Here is a 16162-nt window from a genome sequence, read left to right as displayed (position 1 = left end):
CCTAAATGGACTTGGGCAGAACTTGGACACTAGGCACTCACCTCTTGTGGCAACTATATTCAATGGGGACAAGGAGGTTCATTCCCACTGGTGCCCGGGACAGAGCACTCTCCAAAGAGGGCCCTCAGCTATGGGATTCACCACTGATGGAGATCACATTGAGCCTGGGGCTTGCCACTGTTAACACAAGCAGCAAGACAGACCACTTTCAGCACCTCTGCTCTTAAATTTAAGGGGATGACCCCGCTAAGGCTTGAGGAACTAATCTCAGAGATTACACCAATAAGGAAGCTGCTGAGAAGCAAAGGGAGAAGGGGTAGAAGATTTCTCTTCCCCATCCTTAGGATTCACTGGAACGTTAAAGCTAAGCAAGCAACTCAGACACCACCATCACAAGCACCTTAAGACATACCATGTAATAAAGTAGGTGGGTTATTGACCTAGAAACCCCTTGTGTCCCTCATTCTCATTTGAACTTCTTCAGAATTCAGTAGCACCAGCCTGTTGCCCAGGATCTCGAGAGAGGCAGGAGAGATTCCAAGCCTGCTGCATCATTCAAACTGATACATTTACATGGACATACAGGGGAGAGTCCTAGCAAAAAGTCACAGATGCCACAATGCCAGCAAAATTCAATAGTCTTCTAACTTCACCAAAATTCTAGATTTTCTAATAAAATACGGCTGTCAGACAGCCAACACTAAATCAAACACCGGGCACTGGGCTGCTTGGCCCCTTTAAGACTTCCCAAGGCAGGGGGATTCTTTGGTCTCAAGCAGCCCTGCTGTTCATTCTGGAGATTTATGTGGCCATGTGAAGTGAGAGGCAAGGACCACAGAGAATCTACTCTGAGTGCCACCTAGGAGCACCATCTTCCCACAGACCTTCCAGGGCATCTTGTTCACGTGGGCTGCTGTGTGTTTAGAGAAAGGTCTCAATGAGGAGTTTTCTCCACAGCTAATCCCTGCCTACGCAGATGAGTGGTGAGGAAAGTTTTCACTGGGGGAAGATGCCCTCAGCTCGTCATTGCGCATGGCTGGTTATAAATAACTGGGTGCATGAGAGAGACAATCAAGCACATGGGATGCTGCAGCTGTCATTGGGGGACTTCAAATTAAACAGGAATGGGAAGTGACTATGGTGTTTTCTTGATCAAACTGTACTTCCATTCTCTAGCATTTGGGGGGTTTTGGTCCACATTTCTCAGCCACAAAATCCCCTTGTTGCACAATGGCTTTAGCCAGTTTTGCCATGCGAGGACGTCTTCAGTAGAGCTCTGAGGAGAATCTGCTTAGGGTCTCGTGAGACGGCAACATCCTTGGTTGCCGGGTCCTCCAGTGCCATCCCAGGACTTGCTCTGCTACTCTCCAGCTTTGTTCTGTGTTTGTACAGCACCTAGCACAATGGGGTCCTGGTCCTTGACTGGGGTTCCCAGGTGCTACTGTAATAAATAATCTCTCCTCCAAACACCCACTGTGTTTTTCAAATTTTGGGGTGTTATGACATAGCAAGATTTTGTTTGCAATTTTTAATTCTCAATATAGCCTTCCAATAAACAATCGACTGTAGCATTTGTGCACCATTAGCTCTGGATAAAATAAGTGGATAGTGCAAACCCATCCCCCAGATTCCCACTGAGAATGCCACAGGTGATGGGGAAAATACCTCAGAGCAAGCCCTGGAAAGTGGAGGTAAACAGCAGGCACGTGAGCCCTTATGTTAAAGGCTTACAGCGGACCACCCTAACAAGGAATACTCGGCATCAACAAATCCACTCTCCAGTGCACCCAAATCCACTTCAAAGAGGGGGGGAAGCAAAAGAATCAGATTTTTTTCCATTGGAAATTTAACTTCCCTCACCAGGTAGCTTACTCTTCACATCTCTCTCAGCAGCGTGAGAGGCGCTGCTCAGAGTACAACTTCCGTGTGCAAGTGTTTAAAAAGAAGAGACAAAAATCCCACTCAGGAGAGGAGGTGAAGAATGAGAGGAGAAAGAATCCCTCAGACACAACTCAAAGCACAACACAACACAGCGTACCTCCTCAGGGCTGGGGAATTCTACCAGCGTGGGGCAGCACCAACAGCCCACTACTATCTGTCACATGGAATACAGGGAGACGGAGCCACATCAGTGACAGAGAAGGCAGAGGAGTGAATGGCTCTCTGAAAAGCCTCACACACCCGCTTCAGCTTGGTGACTAGAGGTTGCTAAGCACTGAGAGTACCGAATGTGCTCTAAAAGCCACGTGTGGAAAGGCTACCTCCCGTTGGGGCTGTTCCACTTTAGCTGGCGCTGGTTGTAAAGTGATTTCCATTGCGACACCCAGATTCAGCTGCTCGCAGCTTTCTGAAAACACCCATCTTTCAGGCTCAGGCTCTGCTTTCAGGGGAAGGTATTTTACTTGAGGAAAGATGGTTCAGCCATTTTTGAGTGAGGAAAAAACACTCCTCACTTTCCCTTGAAAAAACAATGACTTTTTAAAATAAGTGACAGTACAGCCAAAAAATGGCTTAGAGCCGACGGATGAAAAGTGCCATGGAAATAGTCACCTCTGAGTACCAGCGCACAGCCAGATCTCACAGGGACATGGGTTTGATTTGGTGGAGTTATCCACATTTGCAAATTGCATAATGAGCAGACAGAGTGACTTGTGTGTGTGCTAATCTTTATAGTGCTGCAAACCAGCGAGACTGTTACGGATAACACTGTTAAGCACTTTTCAGCCATAGTGCTTTAGACAAGGGAGGCAAGTAGCATTATCCCTTTTATACAGATGGGGAAACTAAGGCACTCAAAAGATGGAGGTCAGGGACAGAGCAGGAACTAGAACTCAGGTTTCTCAACCACACACTGAACGTACTGCCCTGAATTACTCAGAAGTGATCAGGAACCCTTCACAAATGTTTCAGTAATAAAGTATCTGGTAAATGACACTCCCCCCCCGCTTCCCGCTTTCCACCCAAAATGTGGCCCCCTTGGGAAAATGTGCACAGCAGGGCTGGAAGCATGAGGTCCCCCTTCTTCCTCCCCTAAAATGATTCTCTGACCTTCACAGCCCTTATTTAGTGACGCCTCAGAGAAAGAGGAACAGGGGCAGAGAAGAGCTATGAGGATGATCAGGGGAATGGTGGGTCTATCCTATGAGAGGAGAGCTTGGCTCATTCAGGCTAGCAAAAAGAAGACTGAGAAGCGATATCGCTGCTCTCTATAAATACATCGGGGGTAAATATTAGGGAGAGTGAAGAGCTATTTAAACTAAAGGATAAAGTTGGCACAAGAACAAATGGATATTAACTGGCCATCAGCAAACTCAGGCTGGAAATTAGAAAATTTCTAACCATGAAAGGGATGAGGTTCAGCAGCCCTGGAGCTCACTTCCGGTTTGTGTCTTATGGTCCTAAAAGCTCATGCTTCAGAACTTCAGCAGGAGGGGTCAGACTAACCCACTCCACATCATCTCCACCTGGAGATGGTACACTGGGCAGGGAGAGCCAGGGCTCTGAGGTGACACAAGGATTCTGTGTCTCAGGTGGTGGGCTGGCTGGTTCTTGTCCACATGCTCAGTGTCTAACTGATGGCCATGTGTGGGGTTGGGAAGGAATTTCCCCCCAGCTCAGATTGGCAGTGACTTTGGGCGTCTTTCCCCTTTGCAGTGCATGGGGTGCAAGTCAGTTGCCGGGATTATCGGAGAATAACTCACTTCTTCATCTCCCTGCCACAGCGGGAGCCCTCCTATTCTCTACGCATACAACAGTCTAGTGTCCTGCGGGCTGTAATACTTTTGTCTAATTTGGGTTGCCGGGTTTAATATACGGGTGGCTGGGTGGTGTTTAATGGCCTGTGAGATGCAATAGGTCAGACTAGATGCTTTGGTGATCCTTCTGGCCTTAAACTCTATGACACCCCAAGGTTAGGAGGTAGCAAATATGACTATGAAGTGATTTGCCCAGGGGTGGCTTAGCAGCTCATTCCCTAAAGAAAATAATCCAAAAGGAATTGGGAGCATGGGACTGAGTAAAGCAGGCACAAGATGAGACTCCGGAGCAAGACAGAGGCATGTGGAGAATGCACAAAATATCCAGAGGCCAGCCTACCATCTCAGTGCTAGAGTCCTGCAAGCAGGAGTCCTGGGAGCATGGGGAGAGGAGAAATCAGATCAGCAACTCAGAGCAAAACAGAGGGTAGCTCCCCATACATTTCTCAAACTAACGAAGGGGGTGGAGAACACTGGCTAAGGAAGGGGGGTGTCTGGACAAAGAACAGCACACAGAGGAGATTGTTTTAAAGGAGAGGAGGGGAATGGACACACCGGAGGAGAGGGGCCTACCATCTCACTGCTGGAGGCCAGGGAGTGCAGATCCTGGGAGCACAACAACAAAAAAAAAGCACAAGGAAAACATCAGCGCCAAGCAACCCACCTCCAGAAGGGAGAGTCCATTCACACCTGCTAATCGGATTATGCATGGGTGGGGTGGGGGCTGACAAAGCTAATGCAGAGGGAGGTGGAGGATGAAGAAGACTAGAAGAGGACTCTGGACACCTTCAGCAACTCTTTGTTGTGGCCTTCTCGGCTCTTCAGTCACCACTGACCCCGCACGCATTTTGGATGATTCCCTCTAGAGCAGTGGATCCCAAATTGCAGTCCATGGCCGAGCTGTGGTCCAGAGCGCCTCCCAGTGCTCAGAGGAATTAATGAAAGCCAAGAAATAGGAGACTGGGGAGTTAGAAGGGGAGGTGGATCCATACAAGGATCTCTCTTCTGGAAAAAAATGTTTCCGGAGCAGTGATCTAGAGGCCTTGAAGAATCAAAGACCAAACATACCACAGCACCACAGAAAGCAGATGATCTTCAGGCCAGGGCTGAGATTTGTTTAGTGGAGCAATGTTAGGTGCTCCATAAATAAATACTGTTGGGGGTCTGAGTACTATCTCCTGCCCAGATCGATGCTCACACGAAAGGGTGGCATCTCCACAGGCAGGACTAGCATGAATAGAGAGCTAAGGATTCAACATAAGCTGTAGAAATCAGTATTAAAATTGTAATGCCCTTTGATTAATCGGCCCATTGCTCTCTCAAGCGCTACCCAGAGTATCATCATCCGAGACCTAGATCCAGCTACATTAGAATGGGATGAATATCTTAATCCAGGACATCAACACCCCACAACTGTTGCCACCAGCTAGCTCTTTCACTACCAACTTCAAACAAAGGCTTGAGGCATATGCAATGTGTTGTAATAAACTGTCTAGTGCAGGGATGGGCAAACTTTTTGGCCCGAGGGCCACATCTGGGTATGGAAATTGTATGGCGGGCCATGAATGCTCACAGAATTGGGGGTTGGGGTGCAGGGGTGGTGAGGGCTCCAGCTGGGGGTGCAGGCTCTGGGGTTGGGCAAGAAATGAGAAGTTCAGGGTGCGGGAAGGGGCTCCGGGCTGGGGGGGTGTGCTCGAGGGTGGGGCTGGGGTGAGGGGTGCAGGAGGGTACTCCGGGCTGGGATCGAGGGGTTCAGAGGGCAGGAGGGGGATCAGGGCTGGGGCAGGGGGTTGGGGCATGGGAGGGGGTCAAGGGTGCAGGGTCCGGGCGGTGCTTACCTCAAGCAGCTCCCAGAAGCAGCGGCATGTCCCCCTCTCCGGCTCCTATGCAGCGACGCGGCCAGGCGGCTCTGCGCACTGCCCTGTCCGCAGGCGCCGCCCCACAGCTCCCATTGACTATGGTTACTGGCCAATGGGAGCTGCAGGAGCAGTGCTTGGGGCAGGGGAAGCATGCGGAGCCCCTTGGCTGCCCCTATGCGTAGGAGCCCAAGGGGGGACATGCCACTGCTTCTGGGAGCCGCACGGAGCGGGTCAAGCCCCCAACCCTGCTCCCTGGCTGGAGCTTGGAGGGCCAGATTAAAACATGTGGAGGGCCAGATACAGCCCCTAGGCCGTAGTTTGCTCACCCCTGGTCTAGTGTGTGCATATCCCTGCCCCCTACTGAACGGAATGGGCACTGACTGACTGTGTTTCATAGGCTCGACAATGCTAAAAGGGATGCACTGTCTCAGGAACAGCAGGGATAAACCCAGATCCTTCTGCTGTTCCTGACACGTTTCAAGTGGCCATAGCATACAGCAAATTGGCATCTTCAGTGGCCATGGATGTTACAATATTACAGAACCTAGGAAACTTTCAGTTTCCAGCCACTGACTCAAAAGTGTTGGGCTGAAATTTTCCATCACTGGTCTCTGCCTGAAGGTGAGAGAGTTGCAACAAACTTTTATCAAGAGATTTTGAGTGGAGGGGAAATAAATACACTTCTTCCATTTAAAAATATTCCAAAATAAATCATTAAAAAAAAACCATACTTTTAGACAGGGCTACAGGACAAATGTCTGAAGTTTAAGGTCTATGACCATGCCACATTTCATGGCGCTAGTGCTTAGCTTAGTTAAAAATGGTTTGAATTTAACCACAATATTAGTGTTTGAAAATTAACCGCATGTTAGGTAAGGTGCTTAATTCTAGATGGGTGCACTTCAAACAGATGCAGTGAAGTTAGGGAAGTGGGCACGTTGATTCAAAGAGCATACATGCTTGTCTGGCAAAACTAGAGGAGCTATAAGCTTCAGAAAGCAAATTGGTGTGGAAAAAGGAATTCACTAGCACAATACCTCCAGCTTCTAGTTTTCCCTTTAAATGCGTAGGAAATTAAATGAAGGTGAAGGGGATCAACGTTAATGCAACAGTAAGGCTGAAAGATTGAATGCTCAAACGTCAGAAAATCCCAAAAGATTTAAGGTTGCTCTGGCAACGTTAAATCTGCCACATACCATAATCACAGTATTCTCTCCTCCTTTCCCTTGTTAAATGTAAGCCGTAATCTATTATCTATAGACACCATTAAACATACAGGATGTGCAGTAAGGCCGAGTTAACTTTATATTTTGGAATTCCTGACTTGCATCAATGCCACAAAGTTTTCAAGATCAATGGTTTTTGCATTTAATTATCAGTTGATTAGATCCATTCCCAACTAATGCAGCCCTGGCTGGTTTTGAATCCATACACAAAACTGGTATTCCAGAGAGAGACTGACTGTGGCTTCATTTAAAAAAAAAACAAAAAAAAAACCCCACAGGTGTGGGGTTTTAAACCACAGGATAACAAGTGTGCGTTAGCTATCGCACTGTAAAACTGTAGTGGAAACACAAGGCACCTGTAGTTTTTACCATGAGGAAGCTAGATGGGACCAACTCTACACCCCTCACCTGTGGTTCATCTCACCTAGCTACCTCACAGTAAAAACTACAACACACCTTTTTTTGGCAGTGAAAACCAGGCCTCCATTCACCTGTTCTCTACCACAATGCACAGTAACTGATACGCAGGGCCGGCTCCAGGCACCAGCGCAGCAAGCAGGTGCTTGGGGCGGCCAATGGAAAGGGGCGGCACATCCGGCTCTTCGGCGGCGGGTCCCTCAGTCCCTCTCTGAGGGAAGGACCTGCCGCCAAAAAATGAAGCAGCGGAGGTAGAAGTGCCGATCGTGGCTTCCCCCTCCTCCCCCACCGCTTGGGGCGGCAAAAACGCTGGAGCCGGCCCTGCTGACAGGTGTGCTCTAATAAATCAATCAAACAGCCCATCCTCACTGCTGCACCTTCTACAGTCAGACCCCAACTGGTTTTGGTTTGAATTCATTTGCCTTGTTCCCACCGCTCTTAAGCTATTTTTATTGCTTATGTGATACCACAGATGCCTCAGATTCCAGGTCTATTATAACAGCAGAGAGTGCAGGATTCCCGTACAGATGGGATGTATGCTGACTCTTGCTACAGACCTATCAGCAGAGCCATTAGCAAACAGCTATAATCTTTGCTTCCTGCATGTCTGAGATATAGTTTGACCCAAGCTTAAGGCCATGGCTGGCCTGCAAGCTGCATGGTATTTCAAACTCTCTAAAACTGAAATCGTATTTTGTGACTGTGTAAGCGGTGTTCAAACCCCCAAATGCTTTCACTTTTTTTAGTCTCCCCATTGCATTTAAAGCGCAACCTAATAGCAGCTTCTTATGGACAAAAGGAAATTAGCTGTTTCCACGTATTTCACATGAGCAGCAGAATAGTCACGTAAGATGCACAAAAACATTCTCGAGGTCTCACACCTTATAAGAAGTTTCCCACGCTTTCTGCAAACCAAACATGCACAGAACTCATCCTGTCAACATGAAACCCATGGATATTTTGCTTTCTATGAATTCTAGAAAGCACAATTATATCTATGTTTCTCATATCTTTTTGCCTACATCCTCTTCTGGGCCGTGTGCTTTACACTTTCTCAGGCTGAAGCCTTCAGTCTTACCTTCTGCTGATTCAGCCTGATGGGTTTTTTTTATCCCTGCACCTTGCAGAGTGGTTTGATGTGTTCCAGACATTTTTTACATGGATAGTCTTGTACAGACAATTTTTGCAGAAATGTGTTTTAAAATAGCAAGTAAATTGAGCACTGATTTGAAAGTTAACACGTCTGGCCCTAGCAGCAAGAGACTAACTGTAGTTTATCCTACTGGAAAGCCTACTTTGGCTTGGGCAGCAAACTATACTATCGCTTGCCTTTCTGACGAGATAACTGTCATTGAACTACCTGAGAAGCCCACACTCAATCTCTCCCCTCTGCTGTCACCACAGACCTCTATCAAAGCACTAACACATTCAACTGAGGCCTGGTCTACACTGGGGGGGGACGACGGGGGACGCGGAGAGGGGAAATCGACCTAAATACGCAACTTCAGCTACGAGAATAGCATAGCTGAAGTCGACGTATCTTAGGTCGACTTACCTCGCGTCCTCACAGCTGAGTACAGGAGTCGACGGCAGAGTGATCCCCGATAGATCGATCACTACCCGCCAATCCGGGTAGTGTAGACATACCCTTAGGCGCAGCCTCTGGCTTGTTCACCTGTTCCATGGCCCATCCTCTTGTCCTAGGGCGTTATTTCTGGGGCTGACATCAGCTAGACACTTCCTCCTCCCCTTTGACCAGCAGCTCTGTTGCTTTGCTCACTCCCTTCACCTGCCACTGCCTTTGAAGAGATTCTGTTCTCTTTGCTCAGCAGCTTGGGCCCCCCTTCTTTGACAAGCACCTAAGTGCTGTGTCTGAGGTCATTGTCACTGGACAGGGTCACTTGCTTATCCAGCACTTCTCCTTGCCCCAGGTTTCTGGGCAACAAGACTTTCCCAGCCTGAACCAATGAACCAGAACGACGGATGACACTGCTGATGCTGGTTTGAAATTATTTCAGTGATGTAGGAGGACTTATGAACGACAGGTGAGGTCCCAGAGGACTGGAGAAGGGCAAACATACCTATCTTTAAAAAGGGGAACAAAGAGGATTTGGGGAATTATAGACCATCGGCTTAACTTTGGTACCTGGAAAGATACTGGAACAAGTTATTAAACAACCCATTTGCAATCACCTACAGGATAACAGGGCGATAAGGAATAGCCAGCATGGATTTGTCAAGAACAAATCATGCCAAACCAACCTAGTTTACTTCTTTGACAGGGTTACTGGCTTGTGGGTGGGAGGCGAATCAGTAGACATGATGTATCATGATTTTAGTAAGGCCTCCGACACAATCCCGCATGACAGTCTCATAAGCAAATTAGAGAAATGCAGGCTAGATTAAATTACTATTAGGTGGGTGCACAACTGGTTGAAAGACCAAACTCAAAGAGTAGTTATCAACAGTTCACTGTCAAACTGGGAGGACATACCTAGTGGGTTCAGACAGGGGTCAGTCCTGAGTCCAGAACCATTTGATATTTCATTAATGACTTGGATAATGGAGTGAAGCATATGCTCAGAACATTTGCAGACCAAGCTGGGAGGGGTTGCTAGCACTTGGAAGACAGGACTAGAATTCAAAATTGGTCTGAAATCAACAAGTTGTAATTCATTAAAGACAATTGTAAAGTACTTCACTTAGGAAGGAAAAATCAAATGCACAACTACAAAAGGGAATAACTGGCTAGGCAGTAGTACTGCTGCAAAGGATCTGGGGGTTCTCAAGGAACAAAAATTGAATATGAATCAGCAATGTGATGTAGTTGTGAAAATACACCCCAGAATATTAGCCTTAACAGGAGTATTGTATGTAAGACATGGGAGGTAATTATCCTGCTCTACTCAGCTACAGTACTGTGCCCAGTTCTGGGTGTCATGCTTTAAGAATAAGGCAGACAACTTGGAGACAGTCCAGACAGCAGCAACAAAAATGATAAAAGGTTTAGAAAACCTGCCTATGAGGAAAGATTGGGGAGGAAATGGGCATGTTTAGTCACGAGAAAACAAGACTAGAGGGGATTTGATAACAGTCGTCAAATATGGTTTAAATATCCTCTTATAAAGAGGATGGTCAACAATTGTTCTCTGTATCTAGTGATGGTAGGACAAGAAGTAACTGGCTTAATCTGCAGCAAAGGAGATTCAGGTTAAGTATTAGGAAAGCTTTTCAACAATAAGGATCGTTAAGCACAGGAAAAAGCTTCAAAGGAAGGTTGTGGAATCCCCATCTTTGGAGGTGTTTAAGAACAGGTTGGACAAACACCTGTCAGGAATGGCCTAGGTTTTCTTGGCCCTTCCTCAGTAAAGGGGCTGGACTAGAGGTCAATTCCAGCCCTACATTTCTGATTCTATGAAGCTGAAAGCCAAACCCCACTCCTGGCACCAATACCACCCTTCTATTTATGGAAGTTCGTCTAATTTTGAAGGATCCTCAAGAATATGAGAGTTTTTTCCAAACAGATTAATGTAAGCATCACTTGAGCCCCCTGCCCAACCCCCCCCCCCAGAAATACAGCCTCCTCTGGGGTGGAAGGCAACAGCAACACCACACAACAGATTCGGACCAGATATTATTCAGTCACACATGCATTGAAACAGAAAGTGAACAGAACAGAGATGCATTTGAAATTGTATCTACAGGAAGAAGAAAGAAACACACATGGGAAACAGTGCGGGTCACAACACACCCCAAATCCCCCCCCCTTTTTTTTTTATGGTAACAGTGCCCCTTGTCACCCACAGAATTCTAGAGAGTTTAATAATTAAGCTTTGTGGAATTTGTAGTCAACTTTTTCCTGATGGACTGTATAATCAAGTCCCAGCTACTACTTATAGCTGCTTGTTAGAACTAATTTAAAGGGCAAACATTTCTAGGCCTCTGCCAGCCCTGATCTTTAATTTACACATTTTCTTTGTGTTCCAGGATCAAGAAATTCTCCGGGCCTAAGTCCAGCCTAGCTAGCGCTCATGAGCAACCTGACATAGCAGTGACACATGTGATTGAGAAAGACAAATGAAGGGAATGATTCACTGTCAGGCTTGCAAGTTACTAATGAGTAAAACCAGATACATGTAAATGCAATGTCAATAAGTGCACAGTTACCTGGCTCTATGATCAGAGTTCCCTCAAAGGACATTGTTTTTTAAATTTGTATGGGGGGAAAAAAAGTCAGGAAATTGAAGAAGTTCTGGTTCCCAAAGCAAGTGTAACTAAGTCACATTGTATGTGGATACACATGCACACACCTTTTCCCCTAGCATCTCAAAATGCTTTACAAATATTACATAATACAGACAGACCCCCATGTGGGACAGAGTATTAGGCCCTTTTTAATAATGGGTAAACTGAGGCTCAGAGGTAAAGTCAAGTGTTCAAGCTCACATAGAAGTGAGTGACAGAGCTGGAAACCAGGAGGTAGATCCTGTGCTAACCACTAGACTACCCTTCCTCTCTAAAAAGAGAACGGTATCTAGATCAATGAGCCAAGATACAGGTGCTTTGGGAGCCATCATTTAATTTCCTGGGGTTTGTGTCTTTAAAAACCCCAACCAAAACACCGCAGTGACTATTTGCATTCATGCAGACAGCATTTTTTGTTGTTGTTCTAATATTTCAGTGGTTCGACTTCAGAATTCTACACAAGGGACATTGTATCCTTAGAACGCGACACACCATGCACCTAGCAGGACACTTATTGAGAACTTGCCCCTCATTCAGTGGGGGAAAGCAAACACCGAAGACAGCAATCAGAAGATGAGCATCAACAGGAGGCACTTACCTGGGCAACTTTATCCTGCAAGACACAGCCAAAAAGCACTTAATCCAACAACACTGAGCAAGCCAGTCAGACAAGCATGACAATAGAGGGCGCTACATGCAAAGCTGCAGAGCCAATACTAGCTTGATGCTCTGCCAGGACACACTAGCAGCAGGACGCGCTCTCATTTGCCGCCGCATTTAGCTACAAAGCTAATGCTGATCAAATTCTCTCACTAAACTATATTTGCCTCTAATCAGCTTCTCTTCTATGTATTTAAGTGAGAGACTTCTGCTTCCCTGATGGAACCCCTTGTCCCTGCCTCTGTTTGTCTATTACACATCATCTGCAGAGTGTCTTGATGCTATTTACTGTACATAAAGTAACATATTTGGGACACATTTTGCATCAGCCCGCATCACCCAATACAACTGTCCCCTAACCCCCAAGAACAGAAACCAGACCTAGAGAGACCAATAATTAAGGGGCTCCCAGCATCCTCAGACCAGGAAAACGGCGAGCAAGCACCATGCTCTAAGAGCTACAAAACCTGGGCTATACTGAACTCCCAATGGGAAGGATTACCAGTGTCACGGCCCCCCAGAGAATGCCATGCCACTGCCTCCTGATAAGCTCCAGGCTGCAGATCAAAAGCTACTGTGAAAGGGGCAAATCAGAGACTATTTAGGGCTTTATAGATGGAAATCAAAATTCTGAACTGCATCCAGAACCGACATCCTGTTCAATCCCTCCACATTTCAGCACCAGGTTACAGGGAGCAGTGGCCTGACTCAGGAGACAGAATTCTCTTTGGAGCATGTCAGCATCACCGACCCATCGAAAGGGCAAAGAAAGGCTGTAGCAGAGCTGGGAATCTGATGTCAGGAGTAGGGGAAGAGATCAGAAACATTGATAGGTACATTTTAACACCAAGCGTACTACTGTAATAGATCCTATCCGACAGATGGGCTAGAATCTCAAGTGCTTTAGCTGAACAGCTCAGTGAGGGTAAAGCAAGGGCTCTTCTGGAGACCGCACCACAGACTGATGTGCTGAGTGAAAGAGCATGATACCCGGGGGGACAAGAGGTCAGACACCCTCTCAAACTAAGGATTATAATACAAAATGTGTGTGTGGTGCTGAAATAAAACTATAGTCTGGCTCCAATCCTAACGGAGGGCTAGAGGGGAAAGGAGAAAATTACTCCAGGGGAAAAGGTGACAAGTGTGTGTATCTGGGGAAGGGAGTAGAAATGGGGGAGAGCATCAGGATTTGTATAAGTGTCGGAATTTTACCTGGGCTGAACTCTGCAGTCTCAGCAGCACCCCAGAACCTCAACATGCCCTGCAAAGCTCAGGCAGCTGAATTCAGACCCTGCCTGGCCCACCAATGACCTTGCGGGAAGAGGCACAAGCTAACATCTGAGTTTGCAGAGGACACAAATTTAAGGCAGCAGCAAATGTGGAGGAACACAGCGAACAAATCCAGACCGATCTGGAGAGATTAGGTTTATGGGCTGCAGGAAGCAACAGGGAAGGGAACAATGGGGCCAGAAGCCGATTAGCGACTGCAAATCTGTAACACTGATGTCAACACTCTAACAGAGACTGGTTTGAAATAAAAATCTGAAAGGAAGACAGACAGGTGAAGTGAAAAGCAGAAAAGTCAGAAGGCTTCTCCCCAGAGTGCATTGGTACAGACTGAAGAGGTAAATATCTGAGTATGACAAGATAGACTGGCTGAGAGATCACTGGCAGAAGAAATCTCCAGCATTGTGTCAATCAGATAAATATTGGAATCAGATCATGTTGTATTCTGCACCTCTTATATAGGGTAGGCTTCAGAAATACAGACAAGTAGTTTTTATGCTCCTACTTATCCAGCCCAGCCTCTCAGATCACCCCTCCAATAATGCCATTGTTGATGGCCTGCTTGTCTCTCTCTCTCAGTTAAGTCTCGGTGCCATTTTTATGCTCCCTCCTATACATGGAATGCTCCCCTCACCCCGCAAGCCTCTATCCACTGAATGAAATTCCTCCTGAAATCTCACTCTTCCCAGGACGTCCTCCGTAAGTGCATCAATAACATTCACTGTCTCCTCCCTACATTATCTGCATGCACGTGCCCACACACAGAACCACCATGAAGTACAGAGGCCAGGAAAGTATCCACTTGATCGTACTGCTGTCACCCCATCCTTCCTCGGCCCAGTCCCTCCTTTTGTTTCACATCCCTGCCCATCGCGTCACACCTAAAAGTTTCGAATCCAAGCCCCTTGTGACAGGACTGTCTTTTCAGGAAGTACTTAGTACATTTCTGGGCGCTAAAAGAGAATGGTGTTAAGCACATTTCAGAAAAAACATGGCTGAAAATCATTTCTTCTTGCCCTTCCCCTGAAGTACAAGTTCTGGGTTCTGCTTGATAACAGTGCTAATGCCTACAGCAGTGTTCAGAATGCAGCTCCCTGCTCTGCTTTGGATGTTAAACCATCATTTGCCAACCAACTACAGCAGGGGAAATGAACCAGAGCTGTGAGCAAACGTCTTAGCATATAAAAGGCTTTAGTGAGAGTTTATTTCGTGAGTTAATTTTAAAGAACACGGATGGCAAATGTTGCTTTCAGAGATTTAGCCAAACATAAAATGGAAGTTGTAGCTTTAAAAATAAAGGCACAAAATCATTTAAAGTGAAACTGGCTCAAGTACAAGGCAGCTTTGCCACGTTCTGATTGGACCCTTTTGCTTTGGCTGCTGGTATTTTTCGTTTGAGTCCTTCCTGTCTGTGTCTCCCTGCACTGGCTGGGGGTGGCTCCCACTCCAAGGTCCACACAGAATCAGAGAGTGTCACACCCAGTCCATCTCTCTGCCAACACAGCTCTAATTCCCACAGTACGTTTGCTGGCATTTTGTAGAGTCTAGTTGTGTATATTCCAAGTGAGGAGTCAGCCAGCCTTTCCCTGGAGAGGCTATTTCACAGCTTAATGCATCTCCCTGTCTGGAAGCAACAGCTCCCAGCATTAACCGTTTTGCACCCATTGCCTATACAAATCCTTTTCCCATCTCTCAAACCCAGCCTCTCACCTCATTGATGCGGATTTGCTGGAGCTCCTGTTCAGCTGCAGTCAGCGGGGCTGGGGCAGAGCAGGCCGACACATGCTTCTGGTAGCCGCTTAGTGAGATGTCTTCCTGCAGCCACCAGACAGAAGTGAGAGTAAATGTCATTAACATAATTATTACAGAATGAAAATCGCTCCCTCCCCTGACCACAATGTTCACCAATGCATGAGACACGGACGAGAATGCTCTCCTGGAAGTTCTACACTACTGCTGCTTTAGACTCTGACCACACAATCCACTACAGTGTGATCTCACATGGTTCCCAAGGTTTCTCAAGGAAGCACAGCACAGCCTGTAAACAGGGAATATAGGGGCTCCACATTTTTGGCCACTATAACAGGGGGCTACTTGATACAATAACAAAAAACACAGAATGAGGCTCACCTATCAGTCTCACAAAGGGTCAAATCTTTGAGTGCTTGGGGAGTTCTCACTCTTCCCAGGAGCACATGACAAAAGGACAGTGATCCAGTCAACATGGGAAAAATAACAGGAGTACTTGTGGCACCTTAGAGACTAACAAATTTATTAGAGCATAAGCTTTCGTGGGCTACAACCCACTTCTTCGGAAGTGGGTTGTAGCCCACGAAAGCTTATGCTCTAATAAATTTGTTAGTCTCTAAGGTGCCACAAGTACTCCTGTTATTTTTGCGGATACAGACTAACACGGCTGCTACTCTGAAACCAGTCAACATGGGGTATCTTTAGAGAAATGGCAGATGTGTATGCACTACTGCAAGCTGTGTTAACACCTCAACTAAACCATTATTACTATTAGCTCCATATAGCAGGGTAACACACTGTGTAGAGTAGAGTAGCACATCCACTGTGGCACTATGACCTATATAAAGATGTAGGTTTGATCCCCGCTCAGGAGAACTTACAGTCTACACCAGTTGTAAGGGTTTGTCTACCCTGGGAAACTTTACCAAAACAGTTATTCTGGAATAATTAATATGATAATTAA

General features: G+C 46.6%; 1 protein-coding gene across 2 annotated transcripts in view; it reads right to left on the bottom strand.

Annotated features, from left to right (window-relative positions):
- Nucleotides 1-16162, bottom strand: part of TWF2 (twinfilin actin binding protein 2) — an 89252-nt gene that overhangs the window by 14205 nt on the left and 58885 nt on the right. For both annotated transcript variants that reach the window (XM_065407378.1, XM_065407377.1), the window contains exon 5: nt 15160-15264. In XM_065407378.1, the coding sequence (XP_065263450.1) occupies nt 15160-15264 (105 nt within the window). The remainder of the gene's footprint in view (nt 1-15159; nt 15265-16162) is intronic.

Source organism: Emys orbicularis, chromosome 7, assembly GCF_028017835.1.
Source record: "Emys orbicularis isolate rEmyOrb1 chromosome 7, rEmyOrb1.hap1, whole genome shotgun sequence".
Lineage (NCBI taxonomy): Eukaryota > Metazoa > Chordata > Testudines > Emydidae > Emys > Emys orbicularis.
The sequence above is the reverse complement of the archived record's forward strand: the minus strand, read 5'-3'. Positions and strand labels throughout refer to the sequence as shown.